At 37.6% G+C, this 24,635-nt stretch overlaps 1 protein-coding gene across 7 annotated transcripts in view; it reads right to left on the bottom strand.

Moving 5' to 3' along the window:
- ARHGAP42 (Rho GTPase activating protein 42) overlaps positions 1 to 24,635 on the bottom strand; it is a 248,584-nt gene that overhangs the window by 51,040 nt on the left and 172,909 nt on the right. For 6 of the 7 annotated variants that reach the window (XM_006094660.3, XM_023758836.1, XM_023758839.1 and 3 more), the window contains 4 exons: positions 18,707 to 18,808; positions 9,842 to 9,952; positions 2,181 to 2,285; positions 107 to 236 (listed from right to left, as the gene is read on the bottom strand). In XM_006094660.3, coding sequence (XP_006094722.1) covers positions 107 to 236; positions 2,181 to 2,285; positions 9,842 to 9,952; positions 18,707 to 18,808 — 448 coding nt within the window. The remainder of the gene's footprint in view (positions 1 to 106; positions 237 to 2,180; positions 2,286 to 9,841; positions 9,953 to 18,706; positions 18,809 to 24,635) is intronic. The other variant, XM_023758838.1, reaches the window with a different exon arrangement.

Below are 24,635 nucleotides of genomic sequence, written 5' to 3'. Positions count from 1 at the left end.
ATTGGAAGGGATTTCCATCTCTACTTGAAGGAACACTAACCAAGTCACATCTCGTGGAAACAGAACGTTAACCATAGAGACATTAGGTTGTGTTTTTGTGACTCACTTTTCTCCTGGACGTAAAGGTAGCCTTCCATTGTCCACTGGCTGGGTGGTCTGTAATCTTGGTTGGCAGATTTCATCCTTTGCATCAACCGCTCTACCTCTTGTCGAGTACTTTCAAAATTATTCCTTGTCTTGAGTAAATAAAAATAACAGATTCAGTCTTTCTTTCCTACCTGTTTTGAGGAACTCAGAACCAGAAGTTTCAAAACTGCAAATTATGCAAAGGATAACCTCAATTCTTTCAGCACTCCTCACCCACCTACATGACACGCTATGTTGAGTCCTATGGCTGATGTTGAACGGCTTTAGTGAAACTTCTGCATGTTTCTCAGTCTCAATCTGTGTGTATATGTGTGTGTGTGTGTGCACGCGTTTGAGCGCATGCATGTTGTACGTTTCTTCCCATTTCCCACTCTAATATTATTACTTAGTGGCCAATTATAGCATTTTAAATTATGTAATATTTACTCAATATAATTTTATAACACTAATGCCTAAGGTTAAAAAGCAGATACATAGGGACTTATTTTTTTTTGGGGGGGGCTGGGGGGGAATAAAAACAAATTAAGTTCACATATTTTTAAGTATGTAGCACTTATTTAAAACAAAGTTCATTGCCCTTGTTTCAAATACTTTTGAAGAAACATTGCTTAGCTTGGTTTCCAGAAATCCCAACATAGTTATCATGAGGTCAGTATATAAACTAACTCATAAAAAAGGATAGGTTTGCAAGAAATAGTTTATTCACATTACAGCAAATTTACTTAAGGTAAAATATGTTTTGTAATCAAGCCACGCTATCTCAACAATACACATTTAGAAACATAAAAATCATCACTGCCTAACTTAAGACTTTGTTATGGCCCGTAATAAAATAACTGTATTTTCTTAATTGCCACTTTTGGTACTTTTCTCTTTCCAACATAAGGATCACAGTTTTTTTCCTATTTTTTACCTGTTGCCAAGTCCCAGGAATCTTAAGTTAATCACACTTTATATGAAGATAAGTCATAAAAATACTTTAACTATAATAAATTGTCTCTTTCAATATTTACTGAAAAAGCCCAAATGCATTCCATATTGAAAAACAATGGGATGAATTGCATATGAAATCAATTCTGCAAGAAAATCTAGGTTAAATAAAAAGCTAAAACTCAAAACACAAGTAGAATAAATTCAATCCAATTACATATTGCTCCCGGGACCCTCCAACTCAATAGCTCTATTTATTGGACATATCCACAATGGCAAAACTCAGATACACAGTGAAGGCCAAGTTTTTTACCGAAAATTCAGTGAGAGCTTTCTGATTTAGTTAAGCTCCGGAGTACTAGACAGGGTTTTAGAAATAACTTCTCACTTATACAAAACCCTGAACAACTGGAAGGTCATTATTTGTCAGGCTTAGACAATAAGAAAATGTATTAGCTAATTTTTTAATGAGGTGTTCAGCAGCTATGTAATTATATAACTATGTAATCAGATATCAAAAGGATTGATTAGACACCTTTACAAGAATAAAGCCTGACAGAAATAGATAGGATGTTTGTAAATAATTCTTACTTAAGCTTTAAAACAGCTGCTTTTGAATATTTCAAACCATGTTCAAATTTATTATTTGAAAGTAATAAACATCAGATATATTGTATGTAACTTCATACATGGATGGGGCATCAGAATGCCACAGTACAACCTTCGTTTCATAAATAAATGCTGCCCTCTCAGAAAATAAAACATACCTAAGTTCACCCAATTAAGTAATGAGAACACTGGGTATAGGCAAAAGTTTCCAAATGTCCAGGCGTCTACATCTCAGCAGTATTTATTTTATAATAAATATTTCCTTGTATACATTTTCCTAATATTAAGTTGGCTCTTTCCTGCTGTACTTTCAACCAGCAGCTAGAAATCAAAACATTTTAAAATAAATTTATAATGTGGCTTTTCTAAATCAATGAGGTTTTACTGTATTAGATAAGGTTTGGAAAGACTCCCCGGTTTGGCCTGGTTTGAACCTAGTTGCGCTATGATCATCCGATTCACTAAGGAGGCAGTGAGAACAGGTACAGCCTTACATTCTGCAAGTTGAACTGCAGCTGTTGTTTATATGGTGCAAATTCCTGGGCGAGTTCATATCCCTCGTGGTAAAAAGTAAACAAACCCTGAAGGAATGACAAAAGCTGCAAAAATAAAAAGATAAAAAAGAAGCCATGAAAACGTGTTTTAAAAAACATGACCATCAAACATAATAAACTGGGGAAATGTCATTTCATTCTAAACCCTCAGCTAATAAGTTTTCAATCTCTTTGGCAAAGCCCGCACTAAAATTACGGATGTGAAACAGAACCCACAAAAGCCAATTTTTAATTCCTTTTTAGTAGACAGTGATTTAATTTCTTAGTCTTGTCAGGGACAGCTGTCATATTAACTACTCGCATATTCAAATGTATTGACCATTGAGGAGAGACCACTAATGGGGAGAAAATCCAAAGACACGTAGCTCCTGCTCCAGAAGAGCTTCTAACCGGAGCGGGAAGGTAAGACACGCAGATGTGAGGAAGACCAAAGCAGTGAGTTACAGAGACACCCAACAGGAGTTAGGGTTTGGCCAGATGAAATGAAGGAAAAATTCACAAGGTGGCAGTACTGACCTGGGTATTGAATAGACATTTTCGCAAGGAGTGGGAAGAAGGCAAACCAGGGAAGACGGAAGCAAATGCAGGGAGACAGACACAGATCTTTCATATAAAAATTAAAGAAAAATCCTCTCTAGCAAAGCACAATTCCTATGATCTTAGCCTTCTTATGTGCTCATTTATGATGTTCTTATTCTTGCAGTAAGAGTGGCTCTCCATGCAATTACAGGACACAATTGTTGATAAGTTATAACTGAAAAATAATTCAATTGTTTTTCATTTAATTCACTGTAATTTTTTCCCCCCAGACTTGTCCAACAATTCAATCTCTTCCTCAACTTCTTCTAACAATAAAATTGAAAATATTTTTGAAGCCCCGACCAGGTAGCTCAGTTGGTTAGAGCATCAGCCCCATATGTCAAGGTTGCGGGTTAGATGCCAGGTCAGGGCGCATACAAGAAGCAGCCATACGAGAATACATCAATAAGTGGAACAACAAATCCATGTTTCTCCCTCTCTCTCTCCTCTCTCTCTCTCTCTCTCTCTCTCTCTCTCTCTCTCCCTCCCTCCCTCCCTCCCTCCCTCCCTCCCTCCCGTCTTCTCTTTCTCTAAATCAATAAATAAAATATTTTTAAAAAATTAAAAATATTTTTGAGAAGTGACTAATGATTTTCTAATTCAAATAGCATAGTATGTCTGTAAGCTATTATTTTAAATTGAGGAAAAAACAATTTTACATCAACTGAAAATTAACAAAACTAAATACTCAATAGATCATCCTTTATTAAAGAGTTGATATAATATTTCTCAAATTAACCAGTAACTTAAAAAGAACTATAGCTTATGAAATGGGACTACAAGATACCTTTAATTAATTGGGGCTTGGATGTGTACGTTTACAGATTTTCAGAGACAAAATAAGAAAATACTTTTGAGGTATAAAGAAAACACTGGTGTTCTAAATATCCAAATAATAGGTAATGAAGTTGTTAAAAGGAGTGTTGCTTCATGTTATATAATTAGTCCAAATTTAAACTGTCTTATGAACTGAATGCAACACAATGAAAACGCTATTCTAATATTATCCTAAGGACAAAGAATTCAATTAAACATGAAAAAGATACTTTAAGAATATCTGCAATAAATTTTCCTATAGAACACCCAATTCCCCAATATCCATCTAAATAAATAAGTCTTTTGGCATCTTCTAGCAGATTTCAGATGCACTACATAGCAGATAAATATATTTTAATCTTATAATACATGAGTAATGTAACACCCACGAGGAAATGTACAATCCTTAGGAAAGTACAGAAAAATTATATTCAAAGAACCACCACCTTTTCCTTTTGTTTCATATCTACTTTGGAAATAGGTTTGGAGAAAGTATGACAAAGGCAGCATCCATTAAATAACTGCCTCTAGATGGTAGCAAAATTAAAAGTTTTTTTAGGTTTGAATATATAATATACTAGCTCATTTTATCCGAAACAAATTTCATGATGCTAAAGTAAGGGAACTTCATAAGACAGCCTGCATCTTTAAGAATTGCATTTCCCACATGTCATTTTCTTTGTTCAATCTGCCTGAATGGGTACAGTTGTATGGAAAAGACTACTGTGTCTCAGCCTGCCTTAAACTTATCCTGACCTTTAATATAATAAAAATAATAATAATAACAACAACAACTACAAACGACTAGATAGATTAGGTTTTAATATTAAGAAAGTCACTTTTATCATCAGGAAAAAGTCAAGTAGCACTTTATTATTCCCAAGAATTTTAGAATCAAATTAGATTTTGTCATTCCAGTAACCTGACCAAATGTGGAAATTGATACTGCATTACATAGATAAGTAATCATTTAGAAAAACCCTTTACAACTCAGCAAAGGAATGAATATTCAAAATTTCCCAGTCCATTAATCATCAGGTTTCAAGCCTTAAGGGCTCAGAGTTGCCAGTGATACTGTGAATGGCAGAGAAAAGTGAGGAAAGGGGTTGGGAAGGGAGGAACTCCAAAGCAACTGATGCAGTAATTCCAGATGACTGTTGCCCAAACTGAGCAGAATAAGTGGGATGTAAAGGCTCTTATACTGATGTGATTCATTCCTTATCTCCTAAGAAATTCATCACCGAAAAGCCCAACAAATCCACTAACACACACACACACACACACACACACACACACACACTTATTATATACTAGAACTAGTAAGTTCAGCAAAGTTGCAGGATACAAAACTAATATACAAAAATCAACTATATTTGTATACACTTGCAATGAATAACCTGAAAATACAATTTAAAAACAATCCCATTCACAATAGCTGCAAAAAGGATAAAATACTTAAGAATAATTTTTTTAAAAAGAAGTACAAAATTTATAATTTGCAAAGTACAAAATGCTGTTGAAAGGTCTTAAAGAATGTCTATATAAAAGGAAAATATTTCATGTCCATGGATTGAAAGACAATATTGTTAAGATGGCAATACTCCCCAAATTGATGTGCAGATGTAATGAAATCCCTGTCAGAAGCCCAGTTGACTTCTTTATAATAATGGATAAGCTGAGTCTAAAATTCATATGGAATAGCAACAAACCTAAATCAGTCAAACTAATGTTGAAAAGATGAAAAAAGTAGTTTATTTCCGAACTTAATGCAATGCAATAGTAATCAACTGTGCGATACTAGCTCAATGACAGTCCTATAAACAATGAAAGAGAATTGCAAGAGAGTCTAGAAATAAACCCACATATCTATGGTGAACTTATTTTCAACAAGGGTACCAAGACGATAAAATGAATCAAGAATAGTCTTTTCAATCAGTGATTCTTGGACCACTGGATAGACAAATGTAAAAGAATGAAATTGAATGCCTACTTCACACCATCGATCAACATGAACTAAAAATGGGCACAATGTATGCATGCTATGTGAATTACATCCCAATAATACTGTTGTAAAATACAATAAAAATAAACACTTCCCATCCGCAAAGCACCGGCATGCTCTAGAAGAAATAAAAATCGTATGTATTCCTCTACATTTGCCCACTGAAACTCCTGAGAAGATTGGGAAAGTAGGGCAAGGCAAGGAGCCTCCGCTGTTCCTTACTTGGAGGAAACTTAGAGGGAAATATCTTAAAGGATAGACTCAAAACGACTATGAAGTATTTTAACTCTAACACATATATATTCAGAGGAGTTTACTGAGAAGAAATGAGGGGGTATCAAAACCTAACCAATAAATGAGGAATGTGAAGAGAAAAGAGGGCCAAGGGTAGAAAGAGGTTGATCAGCTGTGGCCTGGGCTGACAGCGTGTAAAGCTGGATGATAAAAGAAGGACGGAAGAACAAATGAATAGACAGAGATGTAACTGATTCAATTCAATTTAAAAAGCTAAAACTCTGAAGTTGTGGCTCTATAACACCGCCTCGGCAGTGAAGAGCCATTGGAGTTCCTGAAGGCGGATTTCTACACATTCAAAGGGATGGCATTCAGATGAAGTGGCCGGACAGAGCCTTCTGTGGGAAAGGGACAGAAGCACTGAGCAATAAAGTCAGCTTATCTCTTTGGATCGATAGGAATGAAGGAGGCAATGCAGGCAACAAGGTAATTAAAGCCCCGCTGAAGCTGCGTTCGGACCAAGCCTTCCCAGGATGGATTTCTGAAATGAAGTTCAAGGGGATGAGTCAGCCAAACAAATAAAATGTATTTTTCTTACTTTTCCAAAATTCTATTAACTGTCTAACTACTACTGTAAATTGCAGATGTTTTAATAACAGGACCTAGAACTAAATAAAAGGGCCAGCACAGATTTTATTTTAAGGTATATGACCTAAAGAGAGATTTGTTGTTTCATTTTTATACGATGAATGCTCTTAGATTTTCAGCAGGATCGAAATTTAACCTTTAGTCCTACAGAGCTTTTTAAAAAATGACATTGTCTAATTTGCTCACTTCGATTCACTTCTATTAACTGTCTAACTACTACTGTAAATTGCAGATGTTTTAATAACAGGACCTAGAACTAAATAAAAGGGCCAGCACAGATTTTATTTTAAGGTATATGACCTAAAGAGAGATTTGTTGTTTCATTTTTATACGATGAATGCTCTTAGATTTTCAGCAGGATCGAAATTTAACCTTTAGTCCTACAGAGCTTTTTAAAAAATGACATTGTCTAATTTGCTCACTTCGATTTACCTTTAAATTAAATTTTCTATATGAAAGCTATCCAATCATATTGAAAAAGAACACAAAAAGATTTAACTTTCAAACCTGCAGATGTAGCTCATTGTTTAAAAATATGTAAATGTCCCCTTTTTTCCATGTTTGGGCATTTTCCCCGAGCTTTTCCTTGAAATAATGACCCTGTATGAATATTTATTTCTGATACCACCTATATGTTCTGCAGAAGTTTTATCACAAGTAGTGAGGTCTTGATATTAATTGAAACAGTGTAAAATAATCTCAAATGCTCATCATAAAGAAAGTTATTTAATGCATATCACCAGGAGTATTTATATTATCTACTTGTTACCTTACAATCTCTGAGATAAGACACATCCCGGGGGTATTTTGCTTTACTCTAATCCTTGATAAATAAATCTGGGCTAACTGGAATAGACTGCTAGATTTGTGCAATGTGAACAGGAATTGGATTTCTGCAGAACAAAAACTGCAAAGATATTGAAGTATCCTCATGTGTTTTTATGTCCGTCGCTCCTGGGAGCTTTGTTTTTGAAATTTTAAAAACTCTTTTCCTCCAAATTAATTTGTAAATGCACAACCTAAAGAGCAAATGCCCATGTTTCATTGCTCCCAATCCTATTCTTCTCATTATTGAAATGGAAATTAAGTAAAACCCCACGGAAGAGACTTTGCAGCTAGAAATGAAAACGAGACTAAACTGACAGTACTGTTTGGTTTGGCCAGACATTCTAATAGGAAAAACACAGCAGCCAAGAAAATATTTTGGAAGAAAGACAGATTTAAACATCGATTTTGATTGTGGTGTCACAGGAAAGGCATGCATTGCAGAAGGCTTCAGACCGTCCCAGTTTGGGAAACGGTAGAGAGAAGGAAGAAAACTCGTTTCAACAGGAGGACAGTTTCCACTCCTCTACGTGTATTATGGCAGCAGTTCACAAATTCCTACCATTCCTTCTGTCACCTGTGAGCGCACGACTTTACAGCCTTCCCCTTATAGACCTGATGTCACAGGACAGAATGGTCTAGCTCACTGTTCCCAGACAGGATGGGCCATGAACAGAAGCTCTGATGGGAAAATGGGCTCCCTGCATGTCCCTCAGAAGCGGAAGAGGGATTCCAGATGTACAGGGATGACTGCAGGTGTAAAGGGGTCATTCCAGGTGAGGAAGAATCGTGCAGCACATGAGCACAGTATGCGAAGGCAATGGGAACGGGAAAGGAAGAAGTATGAAGGAAAACTGTCAGAACGAAGGGGGTACTCCAGCAGTTTACTGTCAAGAAGAGCTAAAATTTGGAAATCCCAAGAGGCCATCCCCAGGAGGAAGCCTTGTAGCGAGTAGAGGGGCCTTCAAAACCCTGGTAGGATTGGAGGCAGAACTTAGTCCATGAGAAGGGAGTAGTAATGCTAAGTGCTGGTTATCTACCCAGCCTAGGAGCTGCTAGGCTGACCAGCTACCATGAACCCCAGATGAGCTTCAGAAGGCCGTTGGAGAAAAGTTGAATCAGATCCTCAAAGCATCTACTAAACAGGGGTTACCGAGTCATTCCAAGGGGTTTAAGGACTAAGCTGTTTGGCAATCAGAACTTGAGCTTCAGGCTGCTATCTCAAACAAGAGGTAAAAGTTAATTCCCGGAGCCTGCGTGTGGCTTCTAGTTCCCTAAATCCCTTTAGCTGAGGGGCTGGCCCTATAGACTTGTCCAGGGCCCAGTTTACAGCGGGAAGTTGGGTGGCTCCAGCTGACGGAGGGGAGGGAAGCGGGGTGCTGAGCCACACGGGGACTGGACACTGCCCAGCCTCCGCTGTCTCGGTTTCCCATCATCTTTAGGGCATCACAGAAGGGTTTCCATCGGGAAATATATTTTGGCAACTATATTTTGAAGTGTGCTTTTCCTTCCCTTTTCCCTATCACTTCCTCTAAAATAGGAAGAATGTGTTTTCTGATTACAAATAGATTTTTTTTTTCACAGAATGACTGACATAGGAAGAAAAGTATGGCTTATGTTATATACTTGATTACTTAATATATTTTACTATCATTGTCCTCTCATCTCATGGGAACTGAGCATTATCTACTAACGGAAGGCAATCTTGACTGTAGAACTTACCTTTATTCATCCCAGATGATACCTCCTGAGTATGCCCACTTAGCCAATAGTAACATATTAGGGTATTACTTGGGAAGAAAATGAAGTAAGCCTATAAAGACCAGCCACCTGTTCATTTCTATAATGCGGTTTACATTACTTTTCACACTGACTTAGCCAAATAAATGACTTCATTGGAAAGTCAGACAAGTCCCAGCCTTGCAAGGCGGTGGCGGGAACCAAGGAAGAAATGTGGCCCATGCTTTCTCCCTTCACCTAAAGCGTTGGCGCATGGGGCACTTTAGTGGGAGGTGTATTTGCTTAGGTATATGTCATACACACCCGTCTATCCTTAATTTTTTTCAAATCAGTGGGCTATTTTAGAACAGTTTTCAATTTATTGAAACATTGAGCAGAAATTAGAGTCCCCATATACTCCCTTAGCCCCTATTCAAACAGTTTCCCTGTCATTAACATCTTGCATTAGTGAGGAAAACTTGTTACAAATGACAATCCAGGACTGACACATCATTATTACTAAAATCTATAGTTTACATTAGGGATTCAGTCTGTGTTGTACATTCTATGGGTTTTCACAAATCTGTAATGACATGTGTCCACCATCACAGTTTCATACAATAGCTTTTCTGCCCTAAAAGTGCCCACCTATTTGCTCCTCCCACATTCCCGTCTCCCTTTTTATTTTTAAAAATCATAATTTTCAACAGGAAAATACGGCAATATTTTCCCACAGGATATACTGGACTTACTATTTTATAGGGAAATTAAAACTTACCGGCTCGACAAATTCAAACTTCTTTTTTTCTTGAACTTCTTGAATTTTAAAGACATATTCTAGCGATGCTTCGTAGAAGTTTTGATGTTCTCGGTCAATTTGTGTATCTGCCTAAAGAGTGCAAAAAGGCAAACCATGACACAGGGAGTCATTATTAATGGTTCTGTATTAGAGAGGAGCTCAAATCCTGTTCCACTCTGAAATCTTTATTAAGTCCCGCCAAAGTTTTAATATAGCAATTATTACTATGTCCTGGGAATATAGAGACTAGGAAAACACAGCCCTTGTCCGTAAGAACTATAGTATATAGGGTGGGAGGGGGAAAACAACAACAGAGTAAGCATACAACAGTCAGATCATTTTTTAAAATAATGCAGAAGAGGTATATAAAAGTATTTGAAAATCTACAGGATCATAAAAAAAGGGCTTTAAGTTCTGGGAGAAAATGGTAGTGGTTTGAGTTGAATTTTAAGATGAACAACTGGCAGTGAGTAGTAAAAGATTAAAAAAAAAAAAAGAGCCACTCCCATAAAAAAGTAAAGACCCATGAACGAGTTTGACAGGGTTTGCCAACAGAGTACATAAGTGGAGGGAAGGAAGGAGAAGTAAGATTAGCATCACACTGTCAAAGACCTTGAACACTGCATAGCAAATTTGGATTTAACTGAGGACAAATTATCTGAGAATATTAAGCAGCAAGCCACATCATTAGGTAATCCCTTAGAAAGATAATACTGATAGCAGAGCCAAAAAATTTCCATGGTTCTAACCCAGTGATTCATACTCCATCAATGCCATGCACATTTATTCTTCATGAACACAGTAAGGTTTGATTGATAAAGTGTAAGAAAATGGTTATTGAGATAATTTCATTTTTTTTTTAATGTCACCTCTCTCCCCTCTTCTATGCCCATTGCCACCCTCATATGCCATTTTTTAAACTGATTTTTATTTATCAGAGAGGCAAGCCCTGGCTTGTGTGAATCAGTCAATTGGAGCATCCTCCCGTGCAATGGAAGGTCATGGGTTTGATTCCCAGTTAGGGGACATACCCAAGTTGGTTCAAACACTGGTCAGGGAGAGTACGGGAGGCAACCAATGATGTATCTCTCTCACATTGATGTTTCTCTCTCTCTCTCTTTCTCTCCTCCCTCCCCCCTCTCTAAAAAAATCAATTTAATAAAAAAGAGAGAGTCATGATTTTACTTTTCATGCCCAGTTACATACTCCCCGCTGCCAGCTGAGATTACTAAAAGCAGATGAAAAAAAAAGGGGGGGGGGCTCTCTGGAATACAAAGTATCTGCCAACAACTATTTGGGAATAAAATATAATTTTGGAGCTACTTTATAATGACAATTTCACAAAGAGAAGCTTTAAAAAAAAGATAAAATTAGGTTTACTGGCTTGGACATCATAGCATCTTAAAACTTCACTTGAAATGCCTTTAAAAGTAATTATATACACTATGCATTTATTCATATAATTAAAAGTAACCCAGTATTATAAGCAGCTCAATAGGGATTTTTTAAAGTTGAGCGTTCCAACTTTCTAAACTAATATACAAAAAGAACATATAAATCAGGTAGGAAATGTGAGCCAGAAGCTTCCAAAGATAATTTCTAAGCAAGAAAAGATATACACATCAACACAAAGGCAATCAGCATTCTACACAAATCAGGCATTTTCTGACCACAGCTTACAAGAGCACACTATTTATAGAAGGAAGGGTAAGGAGGTATACTTAGTGGTATGCTAATAAATGTGTAGCAGCTGGCTCTCGCGGGGGGAAGCCGGATTTGCAGTCCTGGCTGGTTTCTGTGGTGTAAATATTCCCCAAACAGCCAGTTCCAAACCACAAACCCAACATCAGTGAATGAGGGAGTTAGAAAGAGATGAGAAAGTCAGCTCTCCAAGAGAGAGCTCCAGGACACCACTGTTGGCAGGGCCAGAAGAATATTTTTAGTCTCAGCGACAGCATTCTATTCCACAAGTTACTTCTGAAGGTCTTACTATCTACTTGAAAAGATATCGGCATTGACTGTGTTGACTGGCGCATGGGAACAAACTAGAATGTCGAGCCACCTTGACGACGTATGTGATTATTTCTGGTCAACAAAGCTGTGAAGCAAAGCGCACAGCAGGCGCGGATGCTGTCCTGGAAGGCCTGCTCGCAGGCTGGCTTTTGGCTGCATCTGGGAATGTTGATTTTGGGAGAGTTCCCACCACCCTAATTGATAAGCGTAGTTCACTATGTCAAAACAATTTGTGCAAACAATCTGGTTTACTTTAAACACCTGCATTTCTTCTGGGACTCTGGAATTTGGGTCCACGACAAGCAGAAGGTGCCTATGTGACCACTTCCCAGTAAAAAACCAGGGGTACTCGGTCTATATTGAGTTTCTAACAGACAACATTTCACATGTTTTCTTCACGACTTATTATTAGTGGAATTAAGTGTGTCCTGTATGTCTCCACTGGGAAAGGACTCACGGAAGCTCATGCCTAGTTTTACCCCAGACTTCACCCTATGCATCCTTTGCTGAGTTTCCTTCATATCTTTTCACTGCAATAAACCACAGCCATGAGTCCTAGCAAATCATGAAATCTGGGGGAGTTAAGTCATTTCCTCGGAAACTCATTTGCCTTGCACAAGTCCATCTCATCAAAGGGGTGTGGGGGCACCAAGAAGGATAAAAGAGGAAAGATGACTCTTGCCACCTGCCAATTATAGATATTTCCCATCACCTCCAATCTAGATGAATTCCAAACCTGCTTAAATTCCCATCACCTCGCATCTCGATGCATTTGTTGTACCAAGCCTGCTTTGAAAGGTCATCTAGAATGTACAGTGCTTAGAGAATATAACAGCTTAATTTCTCTTCAGTACAAGATTTTTTTGAAAGACATTCTTTACTTGGGATGAATCCCGTTTGTACTTAAGCTCATACAGTGTGTTATTCACTAGCAGACAGTTGCTTATAAACCCACTGGCAGCTGTTGCTTTGTATTCAGTACTGGATAAATAGGATAACCATATAATTTACTGTCCAAACTTTTTAAACTGAAAGGGAGCACCAGTAATAATTATGCCCAAACAACAGGTATAAACTATTGTTTACAAGGCAAAAGGGGACAGAAAAGTCATCCTAGTAAGAAACCAAGTTAATTACATAAGAAAACCATATAGTTCTGCAGAAACCTAAATTACTCCCCACTTACAGTAAGCGATCTGATTCAAAATAGAGAAATACACACACACACACACACACACACACACACACACACACACACACCCTCATTCCCAGAGGAAAAATGATTTAAGCTGGACTGAAGAATGGGGAGTTTAGAGTAAGTGGAGACAAAAGGAGAAGAATCTGAGTGAGGGAAAAGAGTCCAGAAAAGTTACGTTTTGGTTGATCAAAAAGTTTAGTCAGAAATGAGAGGTAAGGCAGAAAAGAGAGAATGTGTGCAAACTTCATCTATAGACACCACAAAAGCTTGAGGAAGGTGTTGACGAGATCAAAGTAGAATTCCAGGAAGATTAACGTGAGGACAGTAGAGAATATACTGATTCAATGGTGCGGCTGGGTGCCTGTGACTGTGGAGACCTCTTATTTAGTGGAGGTGAAGATGTTTGGTATACCTCAGTAAGAAAGAGAAGCTGAAGGATGTGAGAAACAAGGATGAGGGTGTGAGAAAGGAGGGGGGAAAAGTCAAAAATAATTTTGGTATGAGAAACACCAGCATTACAGAATTAAAGAAATGAGAAGTAGGAACAAATTTGAGAAAATGGTGATATGTGAGATTTCAATGTATTAGTAAGAAGAGGTAAAGACCCGAGCAGCGGGAAGTTGGTCAGCATGATGAAATCACGCCCTGAGATGCTCATCGGGGTGTTATAAGGACAGTACGGAAATGGAAGAGATGCTGGGGACACAAACTTAAGGATATGAATAGAGGAATAAGGGTAGAAACTAAGGGATTCCCTTTCTTTAGGAGGCAGGGATAAGAGGACTCTGCTCAAAGCATACTTAGAGATATGTGAAAAGCCAATTTCTGGGTTTCTCAAAGGGTTTCTTTTCTCCTAATTATAAAAGTATTACAGATTCATTATTATGTTTATTCATTACTCATTACTATAACAGAGAAATGTGAAGATTATAAGAATCATTATTCTTTTTCTTTTTTTAACCCTCACCCAAAGGCATGCTTACAGAGAGGAAGGGAGAGAGAGAGAAACATTGATGTGGGAGAGAAACATTGATTGGTTGCCTTCCACACACTCCCAGACTGGGGATTGAACCCACAACCCAGGTATGTGCACTAACCAGGAATCGAACCAGCAACCTTTTGGTGCATAGGAAGATGCTCAGCCAACTGAGTCACACTACAGCTAGGCACCAATCATTCTTTTGTGCCATTTCAGATATTTCTAAATTTTTGCATTGCAAGAGTAATCTTACATCAACACCACAATTTATTTTTATGGTCATTTTGACCATTTCTCTTGGGTAAATTCCTATCAACAGAAATCATTTCAACTATCTTTTACATTTCAAATTTGTTGAAATATGTCATCAAATTTATCTCAAGAATAATTGAATAATTTTGTTTCTACCAGAGAAGCAAAAGTGTGCTCGTTTTTCCATATCATCACTAACAGTGGATATATTTTAATAAATTAAACTAACATCCTGCTGCTATTATTAATCTGCATTGTATTTTAATATGTAACATTGAAACTGAACCATATTCACTATGGCTTACATTTCTTCTTTAATGAAATAACCACTAATATTTTGAAACCATTTTTTCAACTGAAGACTACCTTTTTTACACTGATTTGCAAAAACATCTTGTGTATGAGTGATGGTAATCCTATGTCAAATGCTATATAAATTCCCTGATACTTTGCCTTTTAATTTGACTTAATGTCTTATGAAACAGACATTCTGATCTTTCCACATTTCCTTTATAATCTCTTCCTCTTATTTTATGCTGAGGAAGACATTAACTGCTCACATATTAAATATTACTACTTGTTATGTGCTGTAAAGTCTATTATATTGACAAGTCTGTTTCCAACTCTGTTATTCCAATGATCCACCTGAAAGATGGTCTTGGAGCTTTATCAACACAAGCTGAAGCCTAGTTCCATCCTGGAAATGGCAGCCACCGATTTCCCTGAGGAGTCAGAGAGAAGGCACAGAGGGGTCTTTCTGAGAGCAACTTAACAAGTCTGGTGCCGACAGAAGGACAGGAACAGATGTCTTTTAATACCATGTTACAAAACTAACTACACGTGTGGCAGCATCTCCCGATGAGAGAACTTGATTCCTGGAAGCGTAGTGCAAACAAAAAACTCACGCCACATTTTTCCTTGTCTACATTATGTGCTCCGAGGAGCTGCGATGGCACAACTGTGTTGTGTTGTGGGCTGTGCCTCCTGGAAAAGAAGAGTGTGAGTGTGTGAGTGTGTGAGTGTGAGCGTGAGTGTGTGAGTGTGTGAGTGTGTGTGTGTGTGTGAGTGTGTGAGTGTGAGTGTGTGAGTGTGTGAGTGTGTGCGTGTGTGAGTGTGTGTGTGTGAGTGTGTGAGTGTGTGTGTGAGTGTGTGAGTGTGAGTGTGTGAGTGTGTGTGTGAGTGTGTGAGTGTGTGCGTGTGAGTGTGAGTGTGTGAGTGTGTGAGTGTGCTCTTAGGTTTATTCTAGTGCAATGTTTAGAGAAATGTGAGCATTTAAGAAATATGGAACAGGTGAATATAATATTAAATTTGTATGGAAGCACAAAATATTCCAGATCGTCAAAGCAATATCGAGAAAGAACAAAGCTAACGATATCACGCTCCCAGTTTTCAAACTATATTACAATGCTATATTTAAAAAACAGTATGGTATTGGCATAAAAACAGACAAACAGATGAATGGAACAGAACAGAGCCCAGAAATAAACCCATGCATAAATGGTCAATAGATTTATGAAAAAGAAACCAAGAATATACAATGGGAAAAGAACAGTGTCATCAACAAATGGTGCTGGGAAAACTGGACAGCCAGATGAAGAAGAATGAAACTCGATCACTATTTTACACCATTCCAAAAATTAGCTCAAATGGATCAAAGACTTGAACATAAGACCTACAATCATAAATGCTTAGAAGAAAAACATAGGTGATAAGCTCCTTGACAGAGATCTTGGTGATGATTTTTTGAATCTCAAACCAAAAGCAAAAACAAATAAGTGGGACTACATCAAACTAAAAAGCTTTTGCACAGCCCTGGCCAGTGTGGCTCAGCTGCACCAAAAGGTGGCTGGTTCAATTCTGGTCAGGGTATATGCCCTGTGTTGCAGGCTCAATTCCAGGTAGGACGCATGCAGGAGGCAGCCGACAAATGTTCCACTCTCACATCGATGTTTCTTTCTCCCTCTTCCTTGCCCTGTCTCTAAAATTCAATAAAAATATTTTTTACAAAGCCTCTACACAGCAAAGGAAAAGGCAATGTACTAAATAGAAGAAAATATTTGCAAATCATATATGTGATAAGGGGCTAATATCAAAAACATATAAAGAACTCATACAACTCAAGAGGAAAAAACAAACAATCCTATTAAAAAATAGATAATCTGAATAAACATTTTTACCAAAAAAAAAAAAAAAAGACATACAGATTGACTGACAGAGACATGAAAAGATGCTCAACATCATTAATCATTGGGGAAATGCAAATGCAAATCAAAACCACAACGAGATATTACCTCACACCTGTTAGAATTGCCATAATAAAAAAGACAAGAGGTAACAAATGGTGGTAAAAATCTAAATTGGTGCAGTCACTATGAAAAACATTATGGAGGTTACTAAAAAAAATAAAAAACAGAACTACATTATGATCCAGCAATTTCACTTCTGGCATTTATCTGAAGAAAACCAAAACTCTAACTCAAAAAAATGTATGCAGCCCCATGTTCATTGAGGAGTTATTTACAATAGCCAAAATATGGAAACAACCAAAATGTCCATAGATGAATGAATAAATAAATAAATAGTGAACACTGGTCAGCCAAAATAAGTAAATAAAATCTTGCTATTTTGACAACCTGGATGGACCTTGAGGGCATAATGCTAAATGAAAAAATCAGACAAAAAAAGAGAAATACCATATGATCTCTCTTATATGTGGAACCCCAAGAAAATAAGTGAATAAAAGTTCACAGATAAAGAGAACAGATTGTTGGTTGCCAGAGTCAGGGGGGGCAGGGGAATGGGCAGGGATAAAATTTAAGAAAAAAGGAAGGAAGGAAGGAAGGAAGGAAGGAAGGAAGGAAGGAAGGAAGGAAGGGAGGAATGAGGAAGGAAGGAGGGAAGGGAGGAAGGAAGGAAGTGAGGATGAAATGATGTAAGCTTAATAAGAGCTTTCTAAGTAGAACAAACAATAAGTGCAAAGGTCCTGAGGTATGCCCAGACTTGAATAATTTGGGCAAGACCAAAGGTTAACATAACCAAAGCATGGAGTAAAGAGAAGAGTCAAGAAAGGGGCGGGGGGTGATGGAGGAGAAGTAGTAGTAGTAGTAGTATGGACATGTCAATGGAATATTAAATTGTAAATATAATACCTCATAAAATTAAACATGCCATTGAAAATTTAAAATATTAATTTTTCTTAATGACAGTTTTTCCCCCCCATTTCATTTAGCTACAAAACCTTTCCATGGGCACACAATTGTATGTTCAATTATCCTTTTTTAATAGCAGGTGCTAGTAACACAATATAGGTTATAATGAACTCATGTTTAAATAACAGAACTTCCCAATATGAAATATATTGAAATGAAGAAATTCAATTCCCTCAATGAGAACATGAAAGTGTAGAAAAAAGGAACCAGAAGCAAAATAACCCTCCCGTGGCTTTTCGATGCGGGGGAACTCTAATCATACTCTGACTCATCAAGCAGCCCCGTGGCTGGATGTGGAGGTAAGAGAAATAGCAGAAAGAACACAGAGAGCAAGGACCAGGTTGAATTGGAAAAGTGCTCGTTGGCTTCGCTGGATCAGGATGAGGCATTCAGAAGCGGTTCTGGACAGTGACACCTCCCAAGTACAGAGAGAGGAGGGAGAAGAGATGGGAGACTCTGCGTGGTGGTCTCCTATGATTCCCTGTGAAGGTGTGGGGCCCAGGGTGCAACCACCTGACTCCCATCTTGCAGCTCTGAGACAACCATGGTAGATCCAGGGAAAAGCGTGGGTGGAGTGTCAAGAGTTTTTGTTGTTGTTCTTAGGATGAAAATGACAAGAAAGTCCATTAAAAAACACACACATACCTCATCAGAACTGAAACTGCACTATGCCTTAGTAAAAAGACTACAAGATTTTACTAATTATAGTTAAAACACTACCAATGAGGACAGATATTTCAGAAAGAAGGAATAATGGGACTGCTTATATGCATACAGGTTAGTAAAATATTTCTGTTGCCTATTCTTTAAGAAAACCGATGTAAAATAATTGCATCCCCCCCCCCCATGTTGAGGCAACGCCTTAAAAACAGATATTTTCAACTTAACATAAAAGCTATAACATGAATTTGGTAGGTTCTGCCATTACAATATGCCCAACAGAAGAAAATAAAAAAGTTTTGCTTCATTTTCTTACTGTTGAAGAAAACACTATCTTTTCATTTGGAATGTTAATATTAAATGTCACAAGGCATGAACAATGTGCAGCACAGTGCCTGTCATTAGTAAAGGCTCAGTGAACTATCTACTTTTTTTAACGAAAGAATAGCAGATTCTGAGACACTGCTACCTTGGACATTTGGACTTCACATGACGTAATGCTAATGTCCTTTTTTTCTATTGGAAAAGCTTACCTCTTGCAAATGAGACTCCTTTTTCTTCGCAGACAAATTTAAATGTTTTTCAAGAATAGAATAGTATTTTTCACTCTCCTTGTCAAACTTCTTCTTCCCATCCTGGGGATAACAAAACAAAACAAAACATTCAAATTAGAGCCGCAAGAAAACCACAATTTTCACCACTCCCATCAAACATCAAATAAAAGGATTAGTGAACTCCAAATACGTGCAAAATTGTATGAAGCAGAGTAGAAAGAAGGACATAAAACAGTCGTTTGAATACGTATTCTCTCAGAGGTGCTCATGGAACTATCTCTTATGGAGGGCAGACTGACTACAGTAGACTCCCTTTGAGCACTTTAGAATTGATTCTCAAATAAAGAAAATGTCTCCTTTAGGCTTTTTAGTGACTCAGAAAATGTCTCCTTTAGGCTTTTTAGTGACTCAGATGAGATAATACATAGCCAGTTTAGAGAACCACTGGCACAGAGCCTTTTCCAGAAATCTTTATTTCCCAGCCACAAAAAGATACTTGATATTTCAAACAACTCATTCTTAACAAGAAAGAAAACAGACTTTTAAAAGCATAAAATCATTAAGTCAGACCGCTTAAAGTCAAATCAAAGGGATTAGCAGCATCTGTATCACATACTCAACATAACTAATAACTAACCTTGGTTCACTCCTAAAAATTATGTTTTTGTTTTGAACAGGTAGCTGTAACCAGGATGGCCTTTTGAGGGGAAGGAGGATAACTTTACCTTTCATTCTATCACATGCTTTTATCGAAATGCAAATGTAATAAAATCCTAAAAGGAACAGGACATGCCTGGGCATACAATCTTCTCCAACCATAAATATGCATGTTTTCTCCATTCATGAACTCCTCTGAAATAAATACTAGGGAACCACACTCAAATTTCATTGGCCAGAGTAGTACTACTCTTTGCTTTTATTTCAGTGTTTCTGGAAGGACAACCTCTGAACCACTTTAATCAGAGTCAGGTATCTTTAAGCCTATTCAAAATGCAGGTTCCTATTTCTCCCATCCAGAGATTCATGCACTGTTATTTTTCACCACCTTTACTATATTGTACACCTTAAACTAATATGAGCTTGTGTGTCAACTGTAATTAAAAAATAAAATTTTTAAGAATATATTTTTTTATTGATTTCAGAGAAGAATGTGCCCTGACCAAGAATCGAACTGTGACCTTCTGGTTGATAGGTCGACACTCAACCACTGAGCCACGCCAGCTGGGCGAAAAATAAAATTTAAAAAATCAATCTCCATAATTATTATGCATAATGTTTTGCTTCATTATTTGCATAAGGATTTGGAAAAGGTAAATTACAAACAATGGCTGTCCCCTACCCAACCCCATTAACCTCTTCCAGCAAAAAAAAAAAGGGGGGGGGCATATGTAATACTTTCAACAATAAAGATTTTTAAAAACAAAAACAAACAATGGATGAATGGATGAATGGACGGATGGGGCAAGGAGGGGAAAAGGGAAGAATGGAGGGAAAAGCATTGAATGGAAAGAACAAGTAGGCTTCTGCTATAGAAGTTCAAATCCCTTTTAGACCATTTAAGAAGTACTGATAGGTTTGTACTTTATAGCATTATACCTGTAAACAAGGGGGGGAAAGTCTAAATCCTCCAAGGATTCTTATTACCTAAAGAGAACATGTGGTCCTACTAAGAGAAACACAATTGAAAATAAATCCAAAAGAGGTCTGTTGAGGAACTCACATACCAAAATGAGCAGAACCGAAAGGAATCGAGGAAGCCCAAGGCTCAGACAGGAGAAGCATGTCCTCTCCACTGAAGGGACAGACACCTGGGTGAGCATAGTAGCTTCTGCTCAATGATGTTACTCTTTTTTTTTTTAATAATTTTTATTTCTTGAAGTATTACAAAGAGTATTACATATGTCTCCTTTTTCCCCCCTCTTGACATTTCCCCGGCCCCTACCCCCCTAGTGTCTTGTGTCCATTGGTTATTCTTATATGCATGCATATAAGTCCTTCGGTTGATCTCTTAATCCCACCCCTCCAAATCCTCCCCAGGCTTCCCATTGTAGTTTGACAGTCTGTTCAATGTTGCTCTGCCTCTGCATCTACCCCTGTTCATCAGTCTATACTGGTCCCCATTATCTGTCCCAACCTCACTGGAGCAGTCCCAACCTCACCGGGGCCGTCCCAACCTCACCGGGGCCGTCCCGACCTCACCGGGGACATTTCAACCTCACCAGGGCCGTCCCGACCAATGATGTTACTCTTAAACTGGTGTTTCATGCCCACCATTCACCTGCCCAGTCTACTTCTCCAAAAGTCTCTCTCACTAGCCCCTTTTGAACTCCCATCCTTTTCTTTTTCCTCTCCGGGCCATCTCCCCTTTGACATAAATGCTCATTTCTTCTAATTTCAACATACTCAAGTTATATCTACTTTTAGTATCCAGCTCAAATAGACATCATTGACAAGTCCCCTCCACCAACTCTCTCTCCCTTGTGAATGCTCATATAGCTTTATACATGGCTTTCTTATGGTGTTCATGTTCTACACTGCAGCACAGACCTTTACATATACCCTATCCTCCTTAAAATTAAATATCTCAGAGAGAGCTCAATAAATATTTAATGAAAGGATGAAAGTCTTCCTCTTATAGCACTGGCCACAATAGTCCCTCATTGATATTCCATTTGCTCAAAAAGTCAATATCCATGTTACAAGGGAATATTCTGCAGAAACAGCGTTAACTCAAACCCAATGGCACATTCTCATTTGGGGGCAACCAGCTGCATCATGGTATAGTACATAAAACTGATTCACTTTCATCTTACAATGTGGGCTTAAAATTTCTCACTGTACATAAAAGAAGAAACTGGTTGAAGAAGAGAACACAGCTGTGGTGGCTACACTTGCATCTTTGTTTTCAGTCAGTGTTTGATGGCATTTTTGGAAATGTTAATTCAGGGCTAACACATCAGAATTCCTGGCAATAGAAAAGTTATTCCCAGAAGCACTTCCTGGACTCTTATTCAAACCCTGGTCCTTCACACCACTGGGCCAGCAAAAAAGATCTACTCAACAGTTCCAATGATATAGACAACAAAAACTCACTCAGCTGGAGCATAAAATTAAAGAGTTGAGTTTGCAGAGCGGGCCACATGAAGGACAACTATAATCTAAGGAAGCATGTTTCTGAAAACAAAGCATGCTTCTCACATCTCCCCTAAAAAGTCATGATTTACTGCTCCTGTAAGCCAAGTCTATTTGGACTTAACCATTTAACACCATACAGCTACCTCTTGTCTCTGTTTACTTGTTGTGGATATCAAGCTAAGAATTTTCTCTGAAACTAGTGCTACAGAGAGAAGGGGAAAATAACCCATGAATCTTTACTAAATGCTGTGAATAATCATTGACTTCATATTTTTATTTTATTGATCTTAGAGAGAAGAAGGGAGGAAAGGAAAGGAGGGGGAATGAGAGGGGGAGGGAGAGAGAGAGAGAGAGAGAGAGAGAGAGAGAGAGAGAGAGAGAAACATCGATTGGTTGCCTCCCATACATGCCCCCACCAGGGACCAAACCCACAACCTGGGTATGTGCCCTAACCAAAAATCAAAACCAGCAACCTTTTGGTGTATGGATGAAGCTCCAACTAACTGAAACACACCATCCAGAGCCTATCACGTCTTCTTATTGTCTTGGAATGATTCATAAAATGCTATATTATAATGGTACATTTTCTGCAAATCAATGATGACTGTATTTGAACTAGGTAATCATTAAAAATGAAGACATATATAGGCATGTATGTGTGATAAGTATGTATATGATAAAATATTTAAATATAGATCATCATAAAGGACAAATTAGTCCCCAAGCCTAATTAGAATTGGAAAAAGTGTAAGATAAGTTCTGGGTCTACATTCTGTTTTCCAAACTACGCTGATTTATTCTGAGCACAGTGATCATACTATTACTGAGCTTTTAAGCTTAGCAACTATGGTGACGTCACACACACTGAAGTGAGGAAGGAGAGGAAATCATTACAGCACAAATTCCAAGTGCCAATTTTACTCTTAAAGTTATTATATATAATAAAAATTGTCAAATAGTTATAGCTACAAGCATATTACAGATAAAAATATTAAATTATACACAATTGTTAAAAAGAAAAAAAGACCAAACCAATGCCTTCACTAACCACAAGAGGGTACCAAAGATAAAGAATAGATTCAACCACAACATTTAGAAAATCACAAATAGAAATTCTAAGTGTTATCTAATAGCACTTTTTTTTCTATAAAAGACTACTGCACAGTTTGTTTAAACAATTGCCTTAGCAACCTTTATTTTAATGTTACCATGATATAAATTTTTAAAATGAAGGAAGTAAAAAAATTTTTTCTGTTTCTTTTAAATAATGGAACACATATATAGGATTTATGCTTCAGACTTTTTAAGACAATCCCAATGTTATGATAGCCACACAGGATACTGAAAAATTTCCTATACAAATATGTTATCATGTTAGTGTAATAACCATTAGCTAAATAAATGCTACATGTATATTTTGAAAAATCCTTCACGAGACTGCACAGTAGTAGCAAAAGTAATATGAAGAGTAATAAATACCAATAGCTACATTTCTATTTAAAAAAATATGTGGAAGTCTCGTGAACTGGCACTGTGGTGGACACTGAGAGGATATGATACAGCCCTGACTGTATCCATCCTGGCTAGCCTGCTTCCGCTCCTGGTGGTGGGATTTACCCACTGCCTAGAACGGCAGCCCAGGGTGACATCACAATCTCTGAGCGTCTGAAGGGCCAGATGCAAGGATATTCCAACCACATACTGTGTAGGAGTTTCCTGAGGCCCAACTGATTCCTGCTATCCAGAAACCCAAATTGTTGATAATCTTAGTACAGCGTAAACAGCAATATCGCCCTGTGGGTGACTGCACCCCACCATCCCCAGTCTCCCCAACCCATTCTCCACCCCATCCCTCCTCCTCAATCTGCTCACATATAGACATTCCAAAAGGGCTCCTTCCAGGTGGGCTGCCCCAGCATAATTCACACATCCCTCCCATTCCCAATGACCTCACCACTGCCACACCAGGTGATCATATTCATAAGAAACGAAGGTTTCATATTTGGTAAGGATTTCATAAGGATCTCCTACAAACGACACACAGAAAAACAAAGAGAAATATGTGTGTGAAGGATATGAAGCAACAATACACAGAAGAGGAAAGCCAAAAGGGTGGCAAGCATATGAAGGGTTTTTCAAACTTGTAAGTAGTAAGAGAAAAGCAAATTAAAATATTAAGTTATCACATCATATCTATCAGTATTGGCAAGAGTTGAATAACACTACATGTAGAGTGGAGATGCAGGAACCCGTAGGTACAACAGGTGGAACTGAAGGGGGTACAACTTTTCTAAAAAGAAATGTTACACTACGAAGTAGCAAAAGGTATGCCCTAAGAACCAGCTTCTGTGTGTACATTCCAGAAAGATCCTTACAAAAAAGTCCGTAAGGAAACAGGAATGAGGCTATGCATCTGTGGGAATGAGAGATAGGGTATTCATTAGTAGACATAAAATGAATTAGATGTATCCTATTGAGTGCTATACAGAAGTTAGAAGAAAACATTACAAGTGGATGGATCTTATAACACAATGTGAGAGGAAAAGAAAGAAACAAAATTACTTATGTGAGTTAAAAAGCCATACATACAAAATGATACCAATTTGGTAAGAACATAAAACAAAAATATACTCATAAGAATGGCTGCTTTGTGAGAAAAATGTGAATGAGGTATGAGAAAATTAATAAAAGACAAGAGGGGGCTGTAAACTAAAGAAGAAAATTTTTTTTAAAGATAAGACAATTAGGAGATTAATCAGAAAGCCCAACATCT

This window comes from Myotis lucifugus, unplaced genomic scaffold (genome assembly GCF_000147115.1).
Source record: "Myotis lucifugus unplaced genomic scaffold, Myoluc2.0 scaffold_139, whole genome shotgun sequence".
NCBI lineage: Eukaryota > Metazoa > Chordata > Mammalia > Chiroptera > Vespertilionidae > Myotis > Myotis lucifugus.
Note: the sequence above shows the minus strand (reverse complement) of the source record. Positions and strands in the feature narration are given on the sequence as shown.